The sequence below is a fragment of the Convolutriloba macropyga genome, chromosome 8 (genome assembly GCF_964194025.1).
Source record: "Convolutriloba macropyga chromosome 8, txConMacr16.3, whole genome shotgun sequence".
NCBI lineage: Eukaryota > Metazoa > Xenacoelomorpha > Acoela > Convolutidae > Convolutriloba > Convolutriloba macropyga.
In genome coordinates this window covers 54,495,131-54,509,145 of record NC_134475.1, presented here as the reverse complement: position 1 = coordinate 54,509,145, position 14,015 = coordinate 54,495,131, and the positions used below count along the sequence as shown (strand labels likewise).

At 35.9% G+C, this 14,015-nt stretch overlaps 1 protein-coding gene across 3 annotated transcripts in view; it reads right to left on the bottom strand.

Annotated features, from left to right (window-relative positions):
- Positions 1 to 1,386: 1,386 nt before the first annotated feature.
- LOC142344833 (uncharacterized) overlaps positions 1,387 to 14,015 on the bottom strand; it is a 117,675-nt gene continuing 105,046 nt past the window's right edge. For all 3 annotated transcript variants that reach the window (XM_075396819.1, XM_075396820.1, XM_075396821.1), the window contains exons 7-10: positions 9,319 to 9,554; positions 8,325 to 8,479; positions 6,465 to 6,515; positions 1,387 to 1,918 (exon numbers count right to left, since the gene is read on the bottom strand). In XM_075396819.1, the coding sequence (XP_075252934.1) occupies positions 1,734 to 1,918; positions 6,465 to 6,515; positions 8,325 to 8,479; positions 9,319 to 9,554 (627 nt within the window). In that variant the 3' untranslated portion in view covers positions 1,387 to 1,733. The remainder of the gene's footprint in view (positions 1,919 to 6,464; positions 6,516 to 8,324; positions 8,480 to 9,318; positions 9,555 to 14,015) is intronic.

Sequence of the window (14,015 nt, the reverse complement as noted above, 5' to 3'; positions counted from 1 at the left end):
CATTCTGACGGTAGCGCTGAAAATTTATTTTCATCGCTTGGTAGTAGCTCTTAAAATTTTTTTTCACCGCTTAAGCGGTGAAAGAAAATTTTTCACCGCTACTAGCATAATGCGGTGAAAATTTTTCAGCGCTACCACGAAGCAGTGAAAAAAAATTCACCGCTAAAATCGCAAATCTTACAAAAATTCACCGCTAAATTAACCGCTTATCTTACAAAAATTCACCGCTATGAACGCATTGAACGCTAAAAGATGCGGGTGCTTTGCGGTGAAAAAAGTATTTTTTCACCGCTATTCACCGCTAATCCTACATTATTTTTTGGCCAAACTTCGACCCGGGGACAAAATCTGTCGAGGAAGATTCACTGAGCTCTAATTTGTGGAGCTTTATATCATTCGAAATTTGCAAATAAAACCACTAAAATCTTTTTTTAAAAAAAAAAAAACGGGCAGCGTACAAGTCAAAGAGAGCAATAGCTATAAATTGAAAACAATTTAAACAAAAACAAAAGCTTTTTTAGAAACCAATGAAAACAGTCAACAATGAGACAAAGATATGAGATAATGAAGTTTACAACAAAAACTCGCAAAATTCTGAAATTCTATATTTCTTAAAAACAAATAAATTCAAAGTCATAGAATGCATCAGTTTTGAACAGAAACAATTTAATCGACTAAAATAAACCCCAATTAGCAAAGTATGAGGCCTGTTAGTAATGGCACTAAACGATAAGACAACAAAAATTACAACAAAAACTTGAAAACGAACTCAAAATCTTTGGGAAGAAGTAGTGGCAAAGTCATGAAAAATATTAAACTATTATCCGGGCCATTATTTAGGTCCCTTTGCGCCTCATTATTTTCCAATGAGACCTGTCATTAATGATACTTCGTGATAAGACAACAGAAATAAGTTTTGAAATGGGGCAATCAAGTGTTCTTTAATGTTTTTTGACAAAAAGTGTTAAGGTCAGAAAACGTTTCAGCTGCCCCTTGACGATTTTCAGCAATTAGGCGCAATTAGAACACATATGTATCATATTGAAAGCACTCAAGGAAAAAAACTCTGAAAACCAAAGTCAAATTGACGCAAGTGAAGAAAAACTCCCTTTCAAAAGCCGAAAACTTGAAATACTAATTTCTGACTCCACTTTAAAGGTAGTTTGAAAAAAATTACACCTTAAACTTACTCTAACTTTCGCTCCCTTTTGTACCTCAGCGTGACTAAAACCACCACTCTAATTTGACTTCTCACCGACGTGAAAAAGCCGAAGCGTGCACAGATCTTAAAAAAAGACCACAGTAATACAAGCCAAATCCTTTGGATTGTAAAAAAAGGAGCGCTATAAAAGCCGACTGAGAAGCTGAGGCGGCTATTAAGAAATGTTCAAATATAACAATATTTATTAAATTTTTATACAAAGAAAATCTCTGGAGCATTTAATCAAAGGCACAATTTATTAGACATGTATGACCATGTTCAGAGCAGCACAATTGAAAAAAAGTTAAATTTACACAGGAAGTAAGATTTACACATCAACTCAATAAGACATGGAAGATATGATATGATGCGATAAGAGAAAGGCTGCCTTAAAATTCTAGAGAGGTCAATTGAGATTCAAACAGTAATATCTGACTTTTCAATACATCAGTTGTTTTTCTAATTAAACTTTATGAAATAAAATTGCTTTGACTGTTGAAATAAATTTTATCAGCTGTGTTTTTCAAATCGTCTAAACTATTTCAATGACTTTGATTGGCACGTCTGTGCAGTTCAGGACATCGTCTGCCAAATTTGTTGTTTCAGGAAGATTCTCGCTGAACTCGATCAAGTCACAAGTGAACTCATCTTCATCATGTTTGTCCAAATTGTCCAATTCCATTTCTGACATAATGAAAGGGTTGTAGTTAGAGGCCACTGAAAAACAAACAAAGCCTCATAGAAATAAAAATCCAAAAAACAAATAGTGCTGAACAGTAGCGCAGACGCACATTGCCTCATTCGTTTAAGTTTTTTCATAAACCAGGGGGAAGTGTTCCAACCTATTAACAAGCCAATTTTTTCATCGGCATATGATGGAAGAGAAAACATAAACAATAAGTATTGAATTGAAGTCCAATTGTGGAACAGAAAACTTAAAATCTCCCAATTAATTCACCAGTCCCATTCAAAATTGAAGAAAGCTTTGCTCTCTATTCCTTTAAAACACATGGTCAAAAAGCATGAATTAGTAACTTCGAAGTAAGAGCCTTATCGAAAAGGAATCGAAACGCAAAACTAATTTTTTTTCCTAATTACTTCAATGAGTTTCAGCTAAGCGTAATTTTTGAAGGACCATAGAAAGCACAGAGCTGGGTCTCGTTTTTTGATATTACTTTTAATCGACCTTTAAAACTGGAAAATTGTAGGCTGAGCGATGCTATACTGCGGTACACTTAGTTGTTTTGTGGGCAAAAAACAATGTTTTTCATCAAAGGTAGCGTCAAAGGTAACAAAACATTAAATATCTGAAATTATCGAACCATTCAATGGTAAAAAGTAGAACATATGACGACTAACGTCGGCTGAATTGCTCACGCACGACAGTCGGGGGCAATTTAATTTACAGGGGCGTGTAGATTAGAAATCTTTGATGGGTGCAAAAAACGATCCAACAGGGGACTCCAGGTTGGCCTGTCTAACATCTTAACAACTCAATTACAATGGCTTTCACTCACAACATCAGCAATGAAATTTATATTAGAACGAGAGGAACTTAGATCACTCGAAAATGAAGATCTAAAGTGTGAAAATGTCACTCAAAAACTCAGAAAAAGTTAAAGAAGTGCAAAAAAAGTTCAGCAAAAATTTCGCAAGAAAAAAGACACGCATGCTCACAATAATAGCCTTAAACTTCGTTCGAGAAAAATTATTACAAACAAATATCGAATCCACTACGGGAGAAGCAACAAAACTAACAACAAATGAAGGCAGGATTACAGAACACATAAAAGCTGTTCTAATACAAATGTTGTCAAAGAAAAAATTACAAGCTCAAGCTAGTGAAAACTATTTATCACCCTCATTAAATGACCGATGGGATCTGTTAATTTTGATTGAGATCAGCATTATGAATCATGTGGGAAACCTCAAAAAACAATAGATAAAATTTGAGAAAAAATTGCGTGAAACTCAAAATTTCATTAGCTTAAAGTTAATGCTAAGAATCAGGTTCATTTAACTTAATCAAAAATTCGATGGTACCTGTAATTTATGAGACTTAGTCATAAAACAACAAAAAAATCGACAATATCCGAAAAAAACCTATTATTTTTTTTTCAAAAGCAAACCAATTAAAAAAAGTTAAACTCGAAATAGAAAATTAAGTTTCCTTAGATCGGCATAAGAAGACATTGAGACCTGTTATTACTGAGAAGAAGCCATAGGACAGGAAGAAAAACGATGAATACTGTCGAAAAACCTACTGTTTAAAACCTAAAACATCATTCAAACCATAAACTATCAACTGGAGATTTTAAATGAGTAGATTTATGCCTGATAAGTGAGTCCATTGGAAAAATCATTAGTGAAACTGAATTAAAAGATAAGAAAAGAGACAAGAGACGAGAACTGGCAAAAACGCAGTATGATTTGATAAAAGTAGAAATTTATGGTCATAACAACAACTAACAATCAACTGAAAACATTGAATAGCATAAACTGAGGCTGCACATAAACCAATACATTTTCTCGTTAATCAAAGTAGGTGTTAACACAACAAGCAGAACAGCGAAGAGAAAATAAATCAAAAGATCACTATGTTTTTCTGAAAACAAATAGTATCATAGTCATTAAAACCATTGGTTGCCCATTGAGACAAAATTTAAGGATATAAAATTATTAAAAAAAACACATATATCACTCCTGGTAGCATTCAGGGAAAACAAACAAAAACCGCGAAAACAAAAAACTCTAGAAAACAGATGAGCGCGTTCACACACGCCCTCACTCTAATTTATTTTGAGATCAAATGTTTCCTTGCCTATAATTTACTCGATTTAAAAATCTCTGTACTATTTTGCCGTGATTATAATGACCACTCCTATTTCAACCTGATCACTCCATTTTGTCTACTTATATGTGTGAACAGATCTTACAAAGACAGCGCCCCAATACAACTCAAACGCTTCGAGTTGTAAAAACCAATAGAAGTCTGATAATAGCTCCGCAGATCTATTGCTATCCAATTGCTGCAAAACAGCAGAAATTTAGGCCCGCATTTCCACTAAAGCAGAGTAAACAGGAAAACAGGAAAGGCGCAAATTGATAACTTTAAAGTGGAAAAAAATTCATTTGGCGAGAACTTATATTTTGTTTATAAGATTCTGCTAAATTCAGCTTCAAAACCGAACGCTATGAAGCTCTATACAAGTACTGATTATAATTGAATTTAAAAACCTCTTGATAACCTAATGCACTTTTCACTTTATGACCACGTTTATCAGTTTAATGCACCTGCTTTAATTATGATCTTCCGACATTGATAGTCAAAAGAAACCGAGCAGTATTGAACATTCAGTAAAAAACATGGTCCAAAAAGAAACAAAAAGTAATGAGTAAATAACTCAAGGGTTTGAAGAGAAAAATGTTGTAGAATGAAATTAAAGTTTACTTAATCTAACAGAGTTTAAGACCATTGAATTTTTATTGCAGTAAATATGAGAGGGAAAATACGATTTATGAAAGATCATTTTATACCAACGTAATTTTTTTATTGTTCAAGGCTCTTTATTTTTACAAGGAGTAAGACGCCGCAGCTCTTGCATGATTGTAGCTAATTTGATGGTAGCTAAATAAGATTTTGATAGTTTTCTGGAAATTTAGTTGAAAAAGGAATTGAAAATGAAAAATAGAGCATGTTACAGATACACTATGCTACCAGAAAGCTAAGTACGGCAGAATTGATGCGCTTTAAGCGTTACTACTTATGCCCAACATGTTCTATTCTTGCTAAAGCGTGAAGAAACGGTTGAAATTTTTAAGTTTTAAATGCGTTTTCATTGTCTCTTTCTACACAGAAAAAAATTTTAAGCTGCTTTGCTATTTTACTGTTTGCCATACTGTTGCGATTGGAAATGTCCAATTTTGATCTTCAGAAAAAAAGAGTAACACAGATTGAAATCAAGATAGCAGTATTAGGATAGATCACAGAATGCATACAAACCAGAGCAAATGTGTAACAGGCTCAGGTCGTCTCTAGCGAAGCATTTGGTCGAGTTGTTCGGAGAAACAGAACAAGATTTCTTGACAGCTTTTGAGTTTGCACAAGCAATCACCTATCTCATGGGTTACAAAACATCAGATGAACGGACACTTTTTGTTAGACAGATGGTCAAACAAGCTAAACGGCCTAGTTCGCTTGGAATATTTGGAAAATTACGAAAAAGATTAAAACTTTCAAAATCTTATTTTTCAATAAGGTGACGTTTCTGTGTAAAAAGCACTTATTTTCACCAAATGCTTCAAAGAAAAGGACCAGGAGGTACTGGAATAGTCGTCAAATAGTCCCGATCTGAATTCAATTGAAAATTTATGAGCAATTGTGAAGCAAGAGTTACGAAAACCGGGAGTTCCTTAGGAAAAATGGGAAGAAAATCGCCAAAAAATTGACTCATATTTTTCCCTAAAAATTTGTCTGAAAACTTCATAAACGGTCTACCATATAGTATAAAAGCTAAGAAAACTGAATGTTGTTTTATTCGAAGTTTTTTCCGCTTTTTAAAAATTCTCTTGTGTGTACGTTGCTTTTTGTTACTATAGTGCATGTTCGAATGAGCCGAATAAAAAGATCCTCAAAATTCGATTCATTGTTGCCTACAGGGTGCATTTTTGCTTTGCGATACGTAGCAAACAACGAGTCGTATCAAAATAGCATCACAAAAAACAGGTTGAAATAAAAATTGGTAGAAGAAAAGTTGATAAACAATGTTTTTTAGTGAAATCTTTATGAACCTCACAACGTTTAAAACATCTTTTATGGTGAAAAGATTTCAAAACTCGGACGTGAAAAAAATCCAAAGTCAAAACGTGAAAGAATCACACCAGAAGTGAAATCGAAAGAATTTTCCAGCAGAAAATGGCCGAGCGGAAAGTTTGCATAAAAAAGACACACACATTTACAATAATTGCTTCAAACATCGTTCCAGAGCAATTAAAGACAGATTTTACCTCTCAAAAATTGAAATTTTTTGTTTAAAAATTTTAAACTGCGATAGAAAACTTAGATTCATACAGATTTCGCTAAAAGACATGTATTCTATTTAACTTTTCATTTCTCGAAACCTACTGCTGTGTTACATAGTAACCAATGAAAACAAAAAACACATTTTGACTTAAGGCAACAGACATCTTGTTTATTGATTTAAAAGCTAATTGGCGTCAATTAGGACTGTTTCCATGCAAATAATAAACAAAGCTACCTCACCTGAATTCAACTCCATGAGACGCCGCCCTCGGAACTTGTCAAAGAGGAATGCTGAAACAGAAAAAAAGAAAAGATTAAAAGACACAAGCATTTATTTCATCTAATTAAAACGCATAATGAGCTCTTCTCACGCTGCGGGGCACATATTCTATAATTCAAATATTTTCTCCATGTAGTTCCTAAACTATTCTAGAAAAAATTATGAGAAATTGCATTTTCTTCTCGAAAAACGTTTTCAGATTGCAGCTCTCTTCAGATAAAACAGAACCATTAATCTATTGAAAAACGAAACAATTACTTACAAAAATGTGGTCAACATTTGTAAAACAATAAGCTGACGTCAGCCTTCTTTACTATGATTTAATTCGATATTTTCAACAAAAGTAGTCACTTTAGTTCTGAGGCAAAATTTCATGTCAGCTGCGTATAATTAGGTTTGTGTCGGCTGCACTATGAAATATAATAATAGCAAGGGTGGTCTCAAAAATCGAATATAAACCGACTAGCGTCAGACGGAATTGCTCAAAAACAAGAAGTGGGGGCCCGACTTAATTGTAACCTGTTTCAAGGAGAGGTGAAAGTGTAGTCAGCTTCAGTGCAGTGGGCAATAGCTTCATTAAACAGCTTAGATATTAATTTAGACCATCACTAAGATTTAGAGTGAAAAAAAAGAAACCAATTTTGACTCACTTTTGCTATGATTTGTTCAAATAAACTGCCTTCAGTTCAGTTCAGCTGTGAAATAAAGTGAATGAGAGAGTAATTTAGATTACGAAAACAAAAGAACTATAACATCAAAAAAGCTATTCAAAAAGTCAGATAGCTCAAGCGAGTGAAAGAACATCTCTAGAACAATGAGGCCAAGCAAAAAAATGTGCACAAAAAGACACATGACTAAAACAATTGCTTCAAGCTTCATTCGAGAGCAATTTAGCAGAAAACGATAGTTATCACAGGAGCGAAATTTGACAGGAAAACTTTTGGGTAAAAAATTTGCCAAAAAACAAAATTGCTCGAAACAGATCCAACTCATCTCAAGCGGCAGCTTAAACCTCTTAAGAAATAAGTGCGTAAATGTAACATAGTCAGAAGATGAACAAAAGCTGCAAAATAAACATACGGGAAGTTGAATATAGATAGCAATAATTATTGAAATGTATTGATGGAGTTGTTGAAGAAACCCATATACACCTTCATATACAAAAATTCAATTTATATTATTCTAAAAAACACCAATTTTTCGCTAAAAGTAAAGTTCCTTATATATTTTCACTCCACGAAGCCTTATTTTTTACTGTCATTCAATGACCTTGAAATGACTAGAGTAATCTGAAGAGAGTTTAAGTCTTTTGAAGAGTTAGATACGTCATTTTCGACAAAACTAATCGCGCACTTTTGCTTAAATCTCTCCCATGACGAGAGTATCTAATGACGTCACGCACATAAAAGCAGCCAGAGAACGACACGACCACTAAAAACTGCTCTTTTGAATTGCGAGGAGTGAAAAAAAAGAGTCGAAGCAAAAAGAAAAGATATATGAAGTCTCTAGTTTTCACGCACACCCATTACCTGTATTTTGGGTGTATTATCAATCAATGTGTAATATTTGTAATATTATAAAAAAAGTGTGGGATGTCAGGGAGAAGCAGAAGAATAATTTTAAAGATCAATAAAAAATTGCAAGTTGACGCAAAATTAACTCTAATGAACTTGACAGCATGCAACACAAGTTAAGATTTAGAAGATGGCCAATCAACGATTTGTCAAGATTCCACTTACTTTTTCAAACTTGAATCCAAAGTAATCATTTAGTAAAGTATTTTTTTTCAAAAAAGTGTCAAATTTGTTTAAACATTATACCTTGAATAAGGCGCAGAATTCTGTGGGACATGAGTGAGTGTGTCATTTGCATGACAGATACTCCATTGTAGTTCCTCTGATTGAGACAAGCCCCGTGGGATAACAACAGCTGGGTCAAACTCACATTCGCCATCTCAACTGCCCAGTGCAGAGCACTACAAAAATGGAAAAATAGTGAGCAAATAGTCTGTCTACCAACGAGATGTTATCAATCAATAGGTGCCAAACAACAAAACTACTTCCGTGACGTGCTAACTGAACGCTCGCATTATTTTTTTAATCATTACACTGCAAAATGTTGATGTTTTAGAACTACAATTATAGAAATTATAATTGTAGATTTTAATTAAAATCTCAACCATGTTGAAATTTGTTGCTATTTACAGTGATAAAAGTAATACAGGCTGTCATCATTCTTCAGAGACGAATCTAATCAGCAGAGATTAAATGAGTTATTCTCTGCTGAATCTATCGGATAATGTTGCACTATATATTATGCTTCACTTGTCTTATAACAATCTTTGCCCTAAATATTTTTACCCCAAAGAACCCCATAATTATTGAGCTATATAACATTTTGGGATATTTATTCCCGTCCATCTGGAATTCGGATATCAATGTGTTAATTAAATGTTAACTCTTAGTTTGTTATTAAATAGAGCAGCAAAAAAGGCTGCTGGTTGAAAACAGCAAAGAAAACGGAAATTGTGTTTCCTGAAAGGGGAGGAGGAGGTGGAGGTAGCGGCAAAAACGAGCCGCCATTCATTTTCATTTTAATAATTATAGAGCCTTAAAATCCATTTTGATTATTACTTCGAAAACGTTACTGAGATCAATTTCTCACTCGCTAGTACCGTCCACCCTTCACCTATCAACGAAATTTTTGTTCTGATTACTGTTCGGAGCATGACACAATTTGCCATTCTCAAAGCTTTACAAGTTTGGGGTTTGGAGGTAACACATTTCTATCAAATTTGAGTCATAGCAAACGTACGTGGATCCAGTGTACATATTGGGTTGGTTCACCTCAACCCCAGACTCCAAAAGTCTTCTGGCAATGTGTTCGCTGCCCTTTTTCACGGCCAGGAGGAGGGGAGTGTCCCCGTTCACATCAGCTGCACTCATACAACATCCTTTAACATTATACTGCTGCTGCTGTTGAATATCTGTTTCCGATAAGGTTGACAGACTCCTCCTGCTGTAGACGCGAAGGGCATAGTCAAAAACCACCTGAAGAGAGTAACTACCTAACAAGTTCCAATTAAGACAACTCTACGCTGTCCTGCACGTTTTCTCAAAAGCGCCAAAAATTTTTTTACGTATGCGCTGAAAAGTGCTGAAATTTTGCAAAAAATGCGGTGGAAAAAAGTGCTCAAAACTTATGCAAGAAATGTGCTCAAAATGCTTTTAAATTATGTAAGAAATGCACTGATGATGCGCTGAAATTTTGAGTTTTGAGCGCCCTTTCAAAATTTCAGCGCATTCAGCGCATTTCGTACATCATTTCAGCGCGTCCAGCGCATTTCATACAAAATAATGCGCTGACATCTCGAACCGGGGTACATTAGAAACCCATGGAAATGATACAATTGTATATTAACAATTATTGAAGGTCTGCCTGTAAATGTGATCCTAAAGGGTTGTCGTGGAAGCCAAGTAGTCGCTTGGAGAAAATTGAATAAATATTTCAAAGATTTTTTTTATTAAATCAGAGCTACCGAATTAAATCGTTGTTACTATCACGTGTGTTTATTTTCCTTTTTTGTCATTGTTGATTTTGCGGGAGTTTTTAAAGGCACCATCTTGTTGGTAACAAGGGTGATAATCTGTTGCTGACGCAATTGCGTATAAGCGTAAATGAAAGAGCATATTACTTGTGCGTTCGCACAGATTGTTCCAACTGGGAAATAGCCTAATGGTTAGGACCTAGGGACCTTAATCTACAGGTTGCGGTTCGAATCCCGGTGGGACCAAATCTCTTTTTTTATAGATGTAATCCAGAGGTCAAATTAAAAGCATTTTTGACCTATTCCGACCTTGAAAAGAGCATCAATTACGTTTGGCTGACAACCTTGCTAGTTGTCTGATGCAGTAAATCTTACGTACGTTTTTCTCTTACGTTGAGTCTTATCAGTCTTATAGGTGTTGAGTCTTATACGTTGAATCTTATACGTTGTGAAATACAAAAAATTTGGATTTCCTGTACCGAAACAGGATTTTGCTTGCTATATCGACTTTGTACCGATACATTGCTGATCTCAAGAAATTAAGTCTTGAATTCTTATTAGTTTTTTTTATAAAGACTTCGATTATTGATCCTTTTTGAAAGTTATCGCAACGAGAGCGGACATTTTGGTCCACCGAGAGAAAAAATCAGGGAGCACAACAACAACTGGACTTGTGAACACTTGTGAAGAGTCGGCTTCCCAGCCCAAAAAGTGAGAGAGGTGGTTTCAGTCATCATTTTTACATGCAAATTGGGTGACTGGAACATCCTGACGTGGCCTTCAGGGCAGTGCAACCGAGCATCAAAAAAACTGTAAGACCGAGACAATTTGGGTTAGAAAAAGACGGATTTCACCAGAAAAGGCGAATGTGACCGAAAATTGACAAAAAACTCGTAAAAACTTAAAAAAACTGGTTATATTCGAAGAAATTAAACTCACTCTTAGCTGATAAATTGATATTGGTCGAACGTAATGAAGGTGTAAGAACTTGAAAAACCAGCTTTCAAAAAAAAATTCGATAAATTTATCGAATTTTTTTTGCTATTTTTAGGTCGAAAATTTGAAAAATCAAAAATTTGGTCAAATTTTTGATAAACTGGTAAATTATTGTTCAGTGTAGTTGGGGTAACAGTATAATACAGGTATTCAACAAAAAATTTGAATTTTGACCAAATTTTTGAAAATTGTCGAATTTACCGATTTTTGAGAAAAAATCTCAAAAAAACATTAGAAAACAAGAAAGGTTCGTAGTTTTTTGTCCCGATACGGTAAATACACGTTGATGCGAGCTTATGGTATTCATTTTGGGTGCTAGTTCGCTGTTCCACGCCATCAATAGTCTACCAAAAGGCACCCAAAAACGGTATAAAAGCACTGTATTTTCACTTCCGGGATTAAGCTTGAATCCTTTTGCTGTTAACGAAAGAAAAACGGTACAATATCAGTTGGATAACGTCTTCCGGCACAAAACTGATGTCATAATCTGGCACTACGCTATAAACAATTCGCTGACCTCTCACCGAACGAATAATTTTCGAGCATTAGCGTTTTCCGAACTTTCTAAAGTGATAGAAAGTTACCAAACTCGTTTGAAAGCTATAGTTTATTGCCCACGAAACGGAGCACCAAATATCTTTGGTTTTCTTAAGCAAACAGACGTTTTGACTATCCATGTACTGATTGACCTAGTGTCAAAGCGGAAACAGAGAGATCCAAAATTAGTAAAAGCGTACTATCAATTGCACCAGAAAGTTCATTTGGAACTTAAATCGTTAACATTAATTTTAACGCATCAGGAATCACTTCGCCGTTTGCTTAAGAAAACTCGTCATAGCAAACTCATTAAACGACGCCGTAGAGCCAAAAAGAATAAGAAACTCGCCGCTGAAGCGGCGGTAACTTCGAGTCTCCACTGAGTCCTATTTCTTTCCGGCTCGGTGACCTCAGTTTAACTACAGGGGTTATAGAGCTTGTTAGTTATAGGACTCAGTCGCTCCGTCGTGTCCTGCTTTCGTTGCGTGGTTATTGTAGTGTCGTTCGATTGGCACCACTCTCTTTGTCAAGGTTTTCAATTATCGCATCCGCCGCTCCACCGTTTTTCCCGTTTCGTCGCTCGCTCGCTGCGTGACCGTTTCCGCTCCTCCTCTTGCGCGCGAATATTATATTCCTATTACGCTTTGGGGTTTTGCTCTCTGAGTCTCAAAAGATTATGTGTTCTGTGTCCCCAGTTTAAACTACAGGGGTTATAGAAACTATAGTAATTGAGACTCGGTCATTCTCCCCTCCCAATCTCCCGTTCCTCGAGTTACGCCCCACCTTCTATTTCCCCTGTCACGAGAATTGTCCAGTTATTGATCACTTTGTTCTATCTAACTTGTTCTGTCTCACAATTTGTTCTATCTCCTAAATTGTTGTCCTAAAATCCCAATTTTGCAGACCAAGTTAAATATTGTTTCATCTTTCCTATCTGTTTGTACACCAAATCTGTAAGTTAATCTATTGTTGTATTCTTCCTCCCATTATGTCAAATCCCTTTACAAGCAAAGTTTCTAAGGTGTATGAGGCAAGGGCCAAGATTGAGAAAGAGTTGTGCAAACTTTACGAAAGCATTGACGACGCTATCCACGAAAAAGCGAGGCGAGTGAGAGTAGAAAGTTTGGTTACCAAATGCAAAGACTTACTCGAAACTTGTATAGCAAAAAATGATAACCTGATAGGCCTTGCAGCTAAGACTAAACTAGCAGAGAAACTGCAGTCAGAATTAGAAGAATGGCTGGCAGTTGTGAATAAAAGACACGATGAGTATATGGAAAATGCCCGAGACTATATAGACTCAATTCAGGGCAACGAAAATTCAAAAAAGAGCTCTCAAAGATCCCACAAATCCTTGTCTGCTAGTACCTCTTCGAAGGCTTCAACGGCTCGCAGGAAAGACAAGACTTTATATTAGCAAAAATTAGACCAGAAGAAGTGGAGGAAGAAAACAAAGCGGCTGCTCGAATAGCTGAAAGAGAGTATGAAATTGAGATGGCAGAGAGAGAACGTGAAATGGCTGAGAGAAGGCATGAGATAGAATTGTTTTCTAAGAAACGTCAAATAGACCTCGAGAAAATGCATGAGGAAAATCGAAAACGTCTTGTTGAAGCTAAAATGCAGGAAATCAACTTAATGGACGATGAATCTTTGCTTTTAGAGACCGCCACTAATAGTTCCTCAAAACATGGCAGTATCTACTCAACAAAGAGCGAAAATCGCGTCAAAGATTGGGTTGAGTCAGTTGGTAGTCAAAAAACAGCCATCTTGACGCGCAAACAGAAAAAATCCAGCGCTTGTTTCGATCAAGCTATTTCTTCCGCGGCTGCAGATGCACAAAATAGTAACTCTATTGTCCAAGAACAGGGTAATACTGTCAAGAATCATACTTTTGAGAACCATCGATCAGAAATGAACGATCAAAACCAACAGCATTTACCACAATTGATTTCTCAACCGTCAGATCTGATTGGAAATGATGATCTTATCCAGCAAATCACTCAAGGCAGCGAAGAGCCTGAACTCAATAATCAGATCTCCGAAGTAAACAATCAAAACGAAGGCCTGCCGAACAATACACTGCAGTTCTGGCAGTCTCTTGCTGATCAAGAATCTGCTTACTACCGTGGTTTGTTTTTTCAAACAAATCAACCTAGCTTGTCTCTGAAAGGCAATGCATACGCGAACCAGCCACAAAACACCGGAAATTTACAAACTTCATCTCCAGCTCATAATTTTTCGACAGCAGCCTACACCCCTCAACATAATCAAGATAGTGCTTTCCCGGCCGACGCTCAACTCAACCACTTGGCAGCGCAATTAGAAGCAAATTTGCCTGCAGCTTCGGCAAGCCCACTCCACAACCAGGCTTTATCAATACCACACAGTCACTACAGGCCTAACTTGAATACATGGACCCTCGCAAATGTTC